Source organism: Trachemys scripta, chromosome 16 (genome assembly GCF_013100865.1).
Source record: "Trachemys scripta elegans isolate TJP31775 chromosome 16, CAS_Tse_1.0, whole genome shotgun sequence".
Lineage (NCBI taxonomy): Eukaryota > Metazoa > Chordata > Testudines > Emydidae > Trachemys > Trachemys scripta.
The window spans coordinates 16252227-16266858 of record NC_048313.1 but is presented as its reverse complement, the minus strand read 5'-3'; the positions used below and the strand labels follow the sequence as shown (position 1 = coordinate 16266858).

Here is a 14632-nt window from a genome sequence, read left to right as displayed (position 1 = left end):
AGCGGCAACGTCAAGAAGCGTCGCAGCCAAAATGCCGCTGCTTCTCGGCGGCATTTCGGCGGCGACGCCTCTTGATGACGCTGCTTCTCGGCGGCATTTCGGCGGCGACACTTCTTGGCGACTAGTTGTCAGGCACCCGCCACACTGAAAGGTTGGGGACCACTGCTCTAGACCATCCCTGACAGGTGTTTGTTTAACCTGTTCTTAAAATCCTCCAGTGATGGCGATTCCTCAGCCTCCCTTGGAAGCCTGTTCCAGTGCTTAAATGTCCTTACAAAGTTTTTCCTAACATCTAACCTAAATCTCCTTTGCAGCAGATTAAGCTGATTACTTTCTGCCCTACCTTCCGTGGACACAGCGAACAATCTCTCACCGTCCTCTTTATAACCACCCTTACATATTTGAAGACTGTTCCCAGGTCCCCCTCAGGCTTCTTTTCTCAAGACTAAACATGCCCAGTTTTTCTAACCTTTCCTCAGAGGTCAGGTTTTCTAGACCTTTCATTATTTTGGGACCAGCCCAATCCCGAACATCTAGAATCTCGCCTGCCACAGGGACAGAGCTCTTGTCAGTCTGATACTTTGCCTTTCGCTGTTGCCAGTGTCTGGTGCTTCAAAGGAAGGGACGGATGCCCGCGAGGCAGCTTGTCTGCTCTGTGTAGCTGTTACATGGCAGGTGGACAGTCTGGGCAAGGGAACCAAGTTCAGGGGTAGCCTTCAGCTGCTCTTGACAGGCTGCTAGGACTCAAGGGGGGGATACAGCTAGCAATGGAGCTGCCTGCTTTGAACCTGCCCCTCCCCCCCCCCTTTCTTACTACTCGGTTCTGGTTTCTAGTGTAGATGGGATTTGCACCATCGGTTAGCAAACAGTCCAGGCCTCGGGCAGTCCAAGCCTTTGACATCTACTCACTGGTGGCTGTCTAGGCTGTTATCCGAGAATTGGAGCGTAGGGGCCTTGATCTTGAGCAAGTTCCTTAACTGGCTGTTCCATGCAGAAGATGATTAAACCAATCCGGCGGCGTTTTATTTCCCCTCTCCTCCAGCAAGAGCCTGCCTAGAGAAAAGCACCATAGTGAGATCAGGGCCCCTGGCCAGTACAGCAGTTCTGCTCTGGGCCTCTTCTCTTGTGGATGTGGGGTAAAGTTCTGCAGAGCTCCTGCTCTGGGGCACTGGGCCAGGCTGGCTCTTCCGCCCACCCTACCCAGCACGGCGGCTGCAGCTTGCTCTCTGAAATAAAGCAGTCTTGGAACGGCTGGCAGAGATTAAGAGCTTTGCAAGTGTTTTCCAGGGCTACGACTTGCGCTGCAGGTTATACAATCTGACAGGAGCCTGGTCGAATCCTTGGGAGTTCTGACAATATATCACATTTCCTATAGAGCGCTTTGTGCAAGGGCTTGAGAGCGCTTTGGAAACACACGTCCCATTATCCCTCACTTTCACAGGGGGAGACTGTGGCACACCGACAGGGGACATGAACTGGCTGAGCCGCCCCAGGCTGGGGCCAAGAGAAATTAAATGCCTGCTTTATAATCTTGTGAGTTGCTCAGATCCCAGTGGGAGTAACCAGAACCTAGAGAGGGACAGAGTTGGGAATAGCATCCACCAGCCCTGGCCCAAGCCCTGTGCACTGGCCAACAGCGCGTGTTGCCTCCCTGGTCTAGGGATCGCCCTTTAAGAATAATCGACTAGCCTGCCCTGTTAGTTCTGAGCTAATTCTCTGGTCTCCCAAGACTCTAGTCAAGAATGTGAACTCCATGGCCTGTTGTGGTCTCCTGCAATCCCAGACCAGCTGGCAAAGGCATCCTTCCTGCTGCTGCTCTTGGCAATCTCTCTTTCCCCCCCCCCCCTTCTATTTCAGAAGCTGTCAAACTGGTTTAATGCTCTGACGTGTCTCACAGAAAAGGTTGTGACACCCTATCCTTGAGTCAAGCTCCCCGGGCTCTGAGGCCAGAGCAAAGCCAGAGCGAGTGGATGGGCAGTGCCAAAGAGGGGGAGATCTTCTACTATCCCTGTGACTCAAAATCCACCTGGGTAAAAAATGTCACATCTTATAGCAAACTCACTCTGCTTCTGTCCCCCCCCCAACCATGAGACTGGCTTAAAATGTCAAAGAAGTTGGGTTCTGTCCATGGTTTCAGAACCTTTGCCGAGAGGCACATTTCCAGGAGTTCCCCTGCAGCTGTAAGGTCTAGAATTTTTTTGACAGGAGCTGGGAGGGATATTCAACCATTTCTTACTTAATCTTGTGACTCCAGGAACTGGGGCTTTAAGGGAAATGCGGCATCCCCGTCCCATGCTGCTCTGTAACCCCGCCCCCTGGGATTTACTAACCCTGCCCTCCCCTACCCCCCCAGTGCCTTCTAACCCTGCCCTCACTTCTACTGCCAATGGGTTGCAAGGATGTTTTAAAAGTGAGCAGAATCTTACGATTGGCCAGCTGATGTCCTGACAATAAGACAGAGGTTCTCAAACTGGGGGGTCGTGAGCTGTCAACCTCCACCCCAAACCCCGCTTTGCCTCCAACATTTATAATGGTGTTAAATATATAAAAAGGTGTTTTTAATTTGGGGGGGGGGGTCGCACTCAGAGGCTTGTTATGTGAAAGGGGTCACCAGTAGAAAGGTTGAAAAGCCACTGCAATACGAAGTGGCATTTGCGTTAATGAGACATTGGTTTGTTGTGCTTGTTCCATTGTTTTAAAACACAATGGCTTTTTCTTCTCTCTGGGGCAGAGCAGCTTGTTAAAACAGGGCAATTTTAAAATCAAGATTAGATGTTTTTCTAAAAGATTTGCTCTAGTTCACATGGGAATTAATTCAGGGAAGTCCTATGGCCTGGGTTGTACAGAAGGTCGGGTCTGATCTACACTAGAAAATTAGGTTGGTTTAATGACATCGGTAAGGGGTGGTGTGAAAAATCCAGGTGGTGTTAAACTAACAAATCCCCATGTAGTCAGTGCTGGGTTGATGGAAGAATTCTGTCATCGGGTGGACATAGCTACTGCCTCTTGGGGAGGTGGATTACCTATGCCAAAGGGAGAACCACTCCTGTCGGTGTAGGCAGTGTCTACATTGACACGGTGCTCCTATAGCGTTGTAAGTATAGACAAGCCCTCAGATTAGATGATCAAAGCGGCCCCTTCTGGCCTTTACGATCTATGAATACGTCTAACTCCTGGAGTGCTCTCTTGGTTCCAAGCACTCTTTATTAAGCTTCCCGTCATCCCTCTGGTTTACAGATGTGGAAACTGAGGCACGGAGCCATGACTTGGTCAAAGTCACGCAGCAAGTCGGCAGCGGAGCCTGGATTAGAATCCACGACCTTCCGTGCTACTCTGTGCCCCGCAGCTCCACTGAGGGCAATCCTTAACGCAGAGCTAGTTGGAGGTGAACGGCCCATTTGCCTTCAGCTAGTTATACGGCATTGGGTTGCATTTTGTTCTTTGCAATGACAGCGTGTGACAGATGTAGGCTAAGTCCTAGGGGTGGATTAGGCAGCATAACCATAGCCGAGAACGCATGCCCTGTTTAAAGGCAATTGGCGCTTAAACCTCAGTTTTTTTCCAAATTGTCGTAGAGCTTCAGCAACTGCATAAACGAGGGACCCATGCTTAGCACCCCTGCCTTCTTTGAGTTGCTCTCAGTAGTGTTCTGCCTTTCTCAGTCTGTCCCCACTTGGGCCGTGATTCCAGACAAGAGGAAGTGGTCCAGGGGTGAGGTCACTCCACAGCTCCACCGTAGCCTCACTGTGGGGGCTTGTGCAAATCACTTAGGCCCCCACACTTTTAAATGTATTTAGGTGCCTAAAGATACATTTAGACCTGGGAAGTTTTAAACATCCCACTTTGGTGCCTATCTGCAACTTCAGACACCTAAATACCTTAAAAATCTTGCTCTAAAGCCCAGATCCACAAAAATATTTAGACTTCTGTTAGTTAGGAGACTCGATAGCTTCATGGAGCTGGGGCTCGGTGTCCCTGTACCTCCCAGCTACAACGTGGAGTTGATTCTTCCCTACCTCCTCGGGAGGTGGTGAGGATAAATATGGTAAAGATTATGAGGTGCTCCTCATGCATTAAGAGGGAGCCAGGACTAGAATGTAGGAGTCCTGGCCCCCCGTCACCTGCTCAGCAGTGGACCCCTTAGGCAGATGTTCAATACAAAGTTTTCTGAAATGGAACAACTCTGGCCGAACTCGCCCTCTTTTAATGAGGAATAATAATACAACCATTCCACTTTCCGCCCTTCATCTCAAAGTGCTTTACAAAGGCTGGGGAACTCTTGTGATCCTTGATTTACAAAAGGGAAAAGTGGGGGAGGGAGGGAGAGGGGAAGGGACTTGCCCTAAAGGTCACCCACTGACTTAGCCAAGCTGCCTGGGAACAACACTCAAGGTGTGCTCCCACTCAGTTCCCCATGCCACGCCAGCCCCCCTCGCCTGCCAGAACTGGGGATAGAACCCGGGAGTCCTCATACCCAGCTTCATCCAGGCACATGCAGCCTCTTCCTATTACTTGGAAAGATACCCGACCCGCAAGCCTGATTGGCCCCAGATCTAACCCTGTTGCAATGAAAATATTCTGCCTCGCACTCTGCTGCTGATTCCCATTAATCTTGGGTTTGCCATGTTTCTTTTATAAACGTGGCCAGCCCCTGAGTCATAACCCTAAATCCCTTCCCTGCACGTCTGTCCCATTTCAAATGGGCTCTCGGCTGTTTTGTGGCCCCGAGTGGGATTATGTTAGTGTCCCTGCATCTGCATTTTCCATTTTCCCTTCCCACTGTCCCGGTCACTTACAAAAGTCCTTATTTGTCATAATCTGCTTGCTCTGTTCCTCAGTGACTGCTATGAAGAGAGGCAGTGTGGTCCAGGGGCTAGAGTGGGTTTCGGATCAATACTCCTGGGTTCCATTGCCACCTTTACCATGATGCACTAGGTCAGCTCAGGCAAGCCACTGTATTCTTTGTATTTCAGCAGTACCTAAAAGCTTCAATCAACTTTAGGTTCAGGTCCATTGTGCCAGTCCCTTTTCCTGCTATCTGCCTGTTTTCCCCCTTGATAACAGTATATAATACCTGCCTACTGTGTGTGTGTGGGGGGGGGGAGGAAGCATGCCTCATCCCCTGTGTTAAGAATTACCTAAGCAATATGTACTTGTATTGTTACCCCTGGTTTACTGATGAGGAAACTGAGGCATAGAACGGGGCTGTGATGTGCCCACAATTGTGCACTGATTCATTGGAGGAGTCAGGGATAGAACCCAGGAGTCCTGCTACCCAACTACCAGCTGTGGCCACTGGACTCCACTCCCAGCCCAGATCTGGTGTCCAAACCCAGGAGTCCTGCCTTCTCATCACCTGCTCTAGCCCTTAGATCTCAGCAGTGGTGTCAGATCTGGGAAAAGAAACCAGGCATCCTGCCTCTCAACTAGCGTGCTAAGGCTCCTCTCCCAGAGCTGGGAAGCAAGCCCAGGATTCCCAGGTCCCAGCATGCAGGGGGAGCCCTGGCAAAGGCTCGGGCGCTTGGGAGGCCATTTCACCACCCCTACGATTGTGCAAAATCACCCCTTGATCCCAAAGCAGGTTTCAATGCCTCTGTCTGCTGAGAGGGGCTGGGGGGTTATTTCCCAATCCTGCAGGGCGGGGGGCATGAGCCTGAAGTATTCACCGCCTCCCTATCCCCCTTGGTTCCGTTCCCCCAGTGCCAAGACCTGGTTCTTCTCTCCCATGGGGGGGTTGCAGGCAGGGCAGGGGAGTTTTGGGTTGTTGAGGGTTGCCAGCCCTCCAGGAGTGTCCTGCAGTCTCCAAGAATTAAAGATTAATCTTTACTGAAAGATTATGGCATGTGATGCAATCTCCAGGAATTCCTCCAACCAAAGTTGGCAACCCTACGCCTTGTTATTTAGGACGAAGAGAGGGAAGGAGGGACTCCCCTCCCCCCGGGGCAGGGGGGCTGCTGGGGCTTGCGGGCCCTGCTAGGTGGCACCACCCACCTCCCCATTGCAAGCCCGGCTCCCGCCCCCTGCGGCACCCAGCCCAGCCAGAGCCCGCCACGTGGGTACTGCCGCAGCTGGGGGGGGGGGCGGGGCCCTGTGGGCGGGGCCACACGGGCCGGGGAGGGGCCGAGCTAAGGCGGCTGTTGATGACAGGGAGGAAGAGGAGGAGGCAGGGGCGGAAGAGGTTAGTGATGGCTCTTGCGTTGGGGGAAGGAAACCTCAGGGGTCCCCCCCGCCCAGATACTTATGGGGGGGGTATTACTGTCTGTCCCCTCCCCCTCATTCCCACACACTGTCCCCATACACTGGGGGGGGGCTCTCTGCCCCCCACCACTATAGCCTCCCCCCCCACTGGGGGAGGCCTTACTTGCCCCCCCCCCCGGCCCGCACACGCCCTGGGGAGGGGCCCCTCCCTGTGTGTCCCTCCCTCCCCCCCTTATCTGGGGTGGGAGGGTGAAGGGTTCCCTTGAGCTGTCCCCAGCTCCCAGAAAGGCCCCTTATTGTCCCCCCCCCACCGTGTAAGCAGAGGGGGAAGCCTCAGCGCCCCCCCCCCACATGCTGGTGTTGGTTACTGGCGGGGGGGGTGTTTCTGGTGATACCAGCCCCACTCTTGGGCTTGTGTTCCCAAGAGATCCCTGGTGCTGACTCTTTCAGGGCCCTTTGGCCTTGCCTCTGCTATGGGGGGGGCTGTAGCAACACCCCTTCCCCCCACCCCCATCATAGCTCTGTCTGGTGGCCTCTGAGACTAGCCTGCTGCTTGGGGAAATGCTTAGCCCACGGATGGGGCCTGTTTACACTACAAAACTTGTTCTGAGTATATTGGGGGGGGGCAGCGGGCTATAAGTCTGTCCCACCCCCCAGGCCAATAGGAACTGGGAGCTAAGCCAGCCAGCAGGAGCGGCTTGCGGTCGCCCTTGTGAGATCAGTTTAAGAGGCAGTGAAAGAACTAGAGAAGCAGTGTGGCTGAGTGGACTTAGGAGGGATGCCCCTAGTCTTCTGGGTGATCTTGGGCAAGTCCCGTCCTGCGGTGTGCCTCAGTTTCCCCATCTGTAATATGGGGATAATGATACTGACTTCCTTTGAAAAGTGCATTGAGATCTACGGATGAAAAGTGCTTTATAAAAGCAAGTTGTTGTTATTTCTAGTCCCAGAAATGACCCTCTCTCCTTTTCTTTCCCACAGACTGTGTGTTCCAGGTGCTTGGAGCTAGAGACTTTTCACAATGGTGAGTGGAGCTGATCCCAATGTTGCCATCCTGGGGTATTCAAAAATCACAAGTCAGGCCTCAAAAAATCATGAGATTGTTTTTAAAAATCGTGAGATTTCATGAGTTCCTTTTCTTAGCCTTCTGTGCTGTTCAGGTCACTCAGCCCAAGTTTCTAAGCTTTTCTTCACGACTTTCAGAGGCAGGAAACTGCCTTTTTTTGTTTTTAATGAAAGCTGAGATTCTCATGAAATCGCTGAGACAGATGGATAAAAAGAATTGAATCTCACCCGAGATAAGTAATTGGCTGCTTGAGTCTTGCATCCTGACGTAGGAGTTTGATTATTATTTTTTTGCTTGTTTCCTTATAGGGTGAAAGAAAAGGCGTGAATAAGTATTACCCTCCTGACTTCGATCCAGCAAAGGTGAGAGCAGGGACTGAACAGCAAGGCCTGGTCATAGACACATCAACTGATGCTTGGTGTCCGGGTTTGCTCTTGCCAGCATGAACACTGTGTTTACCAGTCAGCCTCATGGACAAAGTTCTGAGCCTGCTACTGTAGTTGGGAATGAAACCAAAAACTGGGAATTAAGCCAGCCAGGCCTCACTCTGTCCCCTTTCCTGTGAGGGCAGCTGATTACATTCAAAAGCAACAGATTTTAAGTGGATAAAGGGTAACTTACTTTATAAGGAACTGTGGAACTCCCTGCTACAGGATTTTAGTAAATTTCAAAGCAGGATTAGGTGTGATATTGGTAAGAACGAAGTCTGCCATGGCTAGGATCACAAGGGCTGTAGGTCCGCATTTTTCCTTGTATGAGCTGCCTTCCAGCTGGGGGTCAGGATGAAATTTCCTCCATGGGATATTATGGTGGGTTTACACCTCCCTCTGAACCAACCAGCATTGGCTGCTGCCATAGATGGGATACTGGGCTGGAGGGACTGTCGGTCTGATCCGGTGCTCCAGTTCTAGGAACCAAACTGATGTTGGCCTGTTGTTATGGGTTAACGGCTGCCTTTCTATTCTTTCCCGCACAGCATGTCTCCCTTAATAAATACCGGAACAGCCACCCACTGCGAGAGAGAGCCCGCAAGCTCTCCCAGGGCATCCTTATCATCAGGTAAGAGCCTATGCTCCTTTACCATCCCTCAGGACCCCTGAATGCACCTCGAGGGAACCCGTGGGTTGCTGGCTTGTAGGTAGAGCAGGGGACTGGGAAGCCAGGCCTCCTGGGTTCTATTCCCAGCTCTGGATTAAGAGTGGGGTCTAGTGCTTTGAGCAGGGGGCTTCTGGGGCCAGGACTCCTAGGTTCTATTCTCACAACTACACTGAGTGGTGCTTTAGGGAGGACATTGGGGTTAGCCCCCAGCTGAGGTCAGTGCAGTTGCCTCCCCTAGAAGTGACGGGCACATCCCCTCTGTGTTGGGGATGCTTGGCTGCCGGTGGTTAAAGGAGCCAGGTCCCCTCTGTTGCCCGTGTTCAGCCTGAGGCAGAATTCAGGTTGTTTGTGGACTCGACTCAGCTGCTCCTAGCTGCGCTTAGCCCCTTCGCTCCAGCTCAGCGGTTGTTGGCTGGGGAGGCCGTGCGGTTCTAGCACCAGGGTGACCGGCACCGTCTTGGCTGCTCTCTCCTAGGTTCGAGATGCCCTACAACATCTGGTGCGATGGCTGCAAGAATCACATTGGAATGGGTAAGCTCCCGCTCTCCCAGGGGTCTGCATGGCGCTCACCTAGCACCCTGGGTGTGCACAGCCCGACCGGAGCTCGGGTGTCCATCCTCCGGATGCTCGGCACACAGTGCCACACCCAGGCAGTTGTGCTCCCAGCAATGGTGCGGGCTGAGTCATGACAGGATTGAGACGGTGGAGAGGGGATGTCCCAGGGTGTGTGTGGGGGGTGCCTTAGGGGGTTGGCTCCTTGACTTTAGGGGAAGGACCAAACCCAGCTTTAATTTACTCTCTCTGATGGTTGCTATTGTGCTGTCCTCTCTGTTGCCTCTGAGCCCTGTCTGAATAACCCCCCCCACACACACACACACACCCCTTCCTTCCCCACGGAGATATGGCCCTCCCATGTCCCGTGCACTACCTGGGGCGATGGCTCGACCAGCAACAGCTGTGGGGAAGGTGGTCTGGTGGGTAGGGCACGGGACTCAGACTTGGGGGACTGGGGTTCAGTTCCCAGCTCAGACACGGGCTTCCTGTGAGACCTTGGGCAAGTCACTTAATCTACCCCATGCCTCCGTTTCCCATCTGTGAAATGGGGGTGATGATATGTCCCCTCGTCTCAAAGGGCTGAAAGGATGGAATTTATGATGAGGCAGGAAAGAGAGACTGGGGAGAGAAGGTTTGTAGTACAAGAGAACAGCCACTTGTTCCGAGTTAGTACGGTCTAGTGGTCAGCACAGGGGGGCTAGGAGGAGAGGATGCCTGGGTCCTATTCCCAGTTCTGGGTGGGATTCTTCAGGGTTCTGGTCCCAGCTCTGGGAGGGGAGAGTGATGGTGATTAGAGCAGGGGCTGGTCAGGACTCCTGGGTTTTCTTCCCAGCTGTGGGAGGACAGCGGAGGGCGGGTTTGGGAGCCAGGACTCCTGGGTTCTCTTGCCAGTTCATACCTCAACTCGCTGTGTGACCTGGACTTGTCCAAAAGTGTGTAGTCTTGCTACTGACAATGTGGAGTGTCTATGAACCTGGGATTGAGAGCCAGGACTCCTGGGTCCTGTTCCCAGCATAGCTTGAGAGCCCAGTAGACATGACATCCTTGCCAGGCTGGAGGGAAATGCGGGATGTGGGTGGAGTTGGCTCTTCAGCTCTGTCTGTCACAGGTGTCCGGTACAACGCGGAGAAGAAGAAAGTTGGGAATTACTACACTACCCCCATCTACAGGTGGGTGCGGGAAGCGCACGCTCCTCCCTGTCTCACCTCCCAGGCTCTGAGCCTGTGCAGAGCAGTGCGCTGAGTCTGGGGGGGGCCACATCGCAGAATCCCACCATTGTCACTGGCCCCAAACGGCCTCCCCCGGCAAAGCGGTCAGGGTTAGAATGGGCCCCAGGGCCCCCGCCTGCTCCCCTGGGGACACGCCTGTGGTTAGAGCACAGGGCTGGGAGCCAGGACTCCTGGGATCTCTTCCCAGCTCCGGGAGGGGAGTGGGGTCTAGTGGTTAGAGCACAGGGCTGGGAGCCAGGACTCCCGGGATCTCTTCCCAGCTCCGGGAGGGGAGTGGGGTCTAGTGGTTAGAGTGGGGGGAGATGATTCCCGGCTTTGCCACTCAATTGGATGGGTCCTTGCTCTCTCTCCCCCTCCCATGCTCGATTTTCCCCCCCTACACACACACATCTACCGGGTGGATAATACTGAGAGGCGAAGTAGGTGTCTGTCTCTGATGGGACCACGTGCCAAAGACTTCAGGAGCCGGCGTAAGATCCCTCTAGCAGGGGACAGGCACAAAGGCCGGAGAGCTGGAGTCTGGCTGGGGCTTCAAGGAGGTGGCCAGGAAATAACCCCCCAGCCGTGACCCCAGCCTGTCCCCTTGGATGCCAGGTTTCGGATGAAGTGCCACCTGTGTGTTAATTACATCGAGATGCAGACGGACCCGGCGAACTGTGACTACGTCATCGTGAGCGGGGCCCAGCGCAAGGAGGAACGCTGGGATATGCAGGACAACGAGCAGATCCTGACCACAGGTGAGCCCAGGGAGCAGCAGGCCCTGCTCCTTCCAGCGCCTGGGCGGACAGACCCCACCGGTGAGTCCGTGTGTCTGTCCCTCTGCCTCCAGAACACGAGGAGAAGAAGAAGCTGGAGACAGATGCCATGTACCGGCTAGAGCATGGCACCGTGGACCAGAGCAAGCTGCAGAGAACCATCCCCACCTTGTCCAACATCCAGGAGGCCCAGAGTGCCTGGAAGGACGACTTCGCCATCAACAGCATGCTGCGCAGAAAGTTCAGGGTGAGCGGGGACTGAGCCATGTGGATTGCGCATTGCTCCTAGCTAGGACCCTCCTGGCCTTTTGGGAGGCAGCGTGACCTCATGGATGGAGCACAGGACGGGGACTTGGGAGACCTGGGCTCTGCTGGGTGATCTTGGACAGGTCCCCTCCCCGTTCCTCAGTTTCCTCATCTGTAAAATGGGGATAATGATATTGAGCTCCTTTATACAGTGCTTGACGATCTGTGGATGGAAGGTGCTGGGGGTGGTGCTGGGCTGGAGGAAGGACTTGCTGAGACTGCCCTTTGCCCTAGACATTGTGGCAGTTCAGTGATGTGTCTCCATGATTCTCTGTCCTGGACAGTCCTTGCAGCATCAGTCTCGTGGGCACTAGATCAGGGGCCAAGTCTAACCCTGGCGTAAGCAGGCACAGCTCTGCTGAAGCCAATGGGATTTACCCCCTCTCCTTACACCACGGCTGAGCTTCAATGGCTTACCATAGATGCTGCTGGCTGGGCCCTTTCTCTCACCGTCCTGTCCTTCCCCTGTTTAGGAGGAGAAGAAGATTCTCCAGGAGGAAGAGGAGAAGGATCTGGCTCTGCAGACCAAGGCCAACCTGAGCATCCCTCTGGTGCAGGAGACGGAGGAGGACCGGCGCCTGGCAGCTCTGCTCAAGTACCACAGCCTGGACTGTACGTGCTGCCTTCTGGGGCTGTGGGTGGGGGCTGCCTCGGGTCTTCTGGGGGGCCCTGTGCACAGAGGGATTCCGGGCCTTGTCTTGGCCTGAGGAATGTGGGCAGCGTAGGGTTACGGTCCCCACTGACCGTACCAACCGTAGTCAGTTGGATGTGATTTACATGGGGGATGAACAAACCGGGGGAGCCAGGACTCCTGGGTTCTAGTTCTGGCTTTGGAGGGGTAGGGTCTAGTGGTTAGAGCAGGACTCCTGGGTTCTATTCCCAGCGTTGGGGGAGGGAGTGGGAGCCAGGACTCCTGGGTTCTAGTCCTGGCTTTGCTGCTCACTGAGGTGTGATTGGGGGTGGGCTCTGAGGGGAGTGGCATTCAGGTCGGGGGGTCTATGAGCCCCATAGATCAGCGTGTGCTGGTCCCAAGGCAGGAGCCCTGAGCCAATGCTCCCAATGACATTGAAGCTTTCAGGTGCCCTCTGGCTGCTCGTCACTACCCTGCTGCCCCTCCCTCTCCTTCCAGCTTATGAGGACAAACAGAAGCTGAAGCGAACCGAGATCTCTGGCCGCTCCTGGTTCCCCCCGGCTCAGGCTCCAGCTGGCAAAGCCACCGACACGCTTAAGAAGCTGGGGCTTGCCGGGAAAGCCGTGCCCCCGAAGGCGCTCACTGGCGGCTCACACATCACAATCGGCCACCTGGGCATTGTGCGCCGCAAATCCAGGGAGGGGCCCGAGAGCCTGCGCAGCCCGGGAGAGAGCATGGAGCACGGGGCACAACCTGGCGGGCAGAGCCGCGACAGCGCAGCTCATGGGACGCCCCAGCAGAGCTCCCCCATGGCCAACGGCGACGTCCTCCCTGCGGAGGGCACTGCCAGCACCTCCTGCTCCGCCAGCCTCAGCTCCTCTCTCGTGGCAGACTATTCGAACTCCAGCTCTGATTCTGAAGTGAACTGACACCCCCCCCGCCCCGTAGGGCTGGACTTAGGGGGCCCGCATTGTTTCAATGACTCTAAGACATAGACCCAGCAAGAACTCCTGCTCCTCCACGCCACAGCGGTGATCCTGCCTTCTCCACAGCGCTCCCAGCGAGACAGGCCTTCAAACACCCCGTATCAGCGCTGTTGATACCCTTCCTGGTGTGACTCTGGAAAGGCAGAGCCTGTACCCCGTGTATATGACATTCCTCCCCCCCAGGATCGCAGGCAGCCTCCTCTACTGTGGATTCACATCTGCCCCTCCCCTCGTCCCCTGTATCTGCTCCATTAGTCCTCTGTATATAGTAAAGGACAGACTAAAATAAGCCTCCATTAAATGCTGGCCCCAGCTGATTAACCGTATGGTTCGCTGACAGCACACACCCGGCTGGTTGTGATGAACCTTGGTGTCTCTCCTGCTTCATAGCAACAAGACTGAAGAACGGCAGGAGAGGAAACCAGTTAGCTGGGACTTCACAGGGAAGGGAATCACTGAAATGGAAACCCTCGCAAGCTGCTGCTATATTAAACCTGCTAAATGCAGGGCTGCCAAGGGACTTGTCTACAGGTGACATTTTCAAACACGGGAGAACCTGCGTCCCGTTTTCAGAACTGCCCTAGCCCCTCAGGTCTGGTTTATGGGACTGTCTGCCAGGACTGCCATTTCTCTAGTGAGATCATTAAAACTGTAGAACTTGCCCCATTGATGTTCAATGAGACTAAGGCCTTGTCCAAACACACACAGATTGTACCAAGTTTTAACGACACTAGGCTAGTTAAAACTGGTACACCGCCCCCTCCCCCGGGGTTGACAGTGTTATTCCAGTGTAATTATTCCTATCTGGGAAAGGGAATACACTTTAGAAGGCACCTTTTATAACAGCGGGGATGGGGGGGGGGGATGATGGGGTGGGGGATAGAAAAGGTCTGCAGAATCATGATTGGGGTGGAGAAAGTGACTAAGGAAGTATTATTTACCTCTTCACCTAACTCAAGAACGGGGGGTCACCCAGTGAAATCCATAGGCAACAAGTTTAAAACAAACCTAAGGCTGTGCTTTTGTCACACAATGCACAGTCAACCTGTGGAACTCCTTGCCATGTGATATGTGAAGGTCAAAAGTATAACTGGGATCAAAAAAGAACTAGATAAGTTCATGGAGGGTAGGTCCCTCAGTGGCTATTAGCCAAGGTAGGCAGGGACACAGCCCCATGCTCTGGGTGTTCTGATTGTCAGAAGCTGGGACTGGACGACAGGCTGGCTCACTCAATAATTACCCTGTTCTGTTCGTTCCATCTGAAGCATCTGGCTCCAGCCACTGTCGGGGGATCCTGAGCTCGATGGAGCATTGGTCTGACCCAGTGTGGCCAGTCTTATGTCCACTAGGTTCTAGAGATAGCATGGTCAGTGGATTGGGGTCGGGAGTCAGGACCCCTGGGTTCTATTCCCCAGCTCAGGGAGAGCAGTGGGGGAGAGGTCAGCTCTTGGCTTCTATCTAGGGTTGTCAGTTTGGGTTGGATGTATGCCTGGAGGTTTCATCATATGAACTAATCTTTAATTAAAGATTAATTTTTAGTTCCTGGAAACTACAGGACAATCCTGGAGTGTTGGCAACCCTAGCTCTGGGAGGGCAGGCGGGTCTAGTGGTTACTGTGGGTGTGCTAGGATGCCTGGGTTCTATCCCTAACTCTGGGAGGCTAGTGGGGTCTAGTGGTTAGAGCTGGGGCTGCTCAGGACTGCTGGGTTCTCTCCCTAGCTCTGGGAGGAGAGTGGTATCTAGTGGTTAGAACTGGAGGGATGGGAGTAGGGTGACCAGATGTCCCGATTTTATAGGGACAGTCCCGATTT

General features: G+C 54.0%; 1 protein-coding gene across 2 annotated transcripts; it reads left to right on the top strand.

Annotated features, from left to right (window-relative positions):
- The first annotated feature begins 1856 nt into the window (after nucleotides 1-1856).
- On the top strand, nucleotides 1857-13480 carry CCDC130 (coiled-coil domain containing 130). Of its 2 annotated transcripts, none has more exons than XM_034792289.1 (10): nucleotides 1857-2030; nucleotides 7177-7219; nucleotides 7570-7623; nucleotides 8238-8320; nucleotides 8835-8890; nucleotides 10023-10083; nucleotides 10738-10880; nucleotides 10973-11145; nucleotides 11678-11816; nucleotides 12334-13480. In XM_034792289.1, exons 2-10 carry the CDS (start codon nucleotides 7217-7219, stop codon nucleotides 12762-12764), a joined length of 1143 nt encoding a protein of 380 aa, XP_034648180.1. In that variant the 5' UTR covers nucleotides 1857-2030; nucleotides 7177-7216; the 3' UTR covers nucleotides 12765-13480. The 2 variants fall into 2 exon arrangements, with proteins under 2 accessions (XP_034648180.1, XP_034648179.1); XM_034792288.1 differs by lacking the exon at nucleotides 1857-2030 and adding an exon at nucleotides 6086-6178.
- The last annotated feature ends 1152 nt before the right edge of the window (nucleotides 13481-14632 follow it).

Excerpts from the sequence above, each read along its gene's own strand:
- CCDC130 (XM_034792289.1), top strand. Across the intron at positions 8,321-8,834 it reads CAGGGCATCCTTATCATCAG|GTTCGAGATGCCCTACAACA; the intron begins GTAAGAGCCTAT and ends GCTCTCTCCTAG. Across the intron at positions 11,817-12,333 it reads CAAGTACCACAGCCTGGACT|CTTATGAGGACAAACAGAAG; the intron begins GTACGTGCTGCC and ends CTCTCCTTCCAG.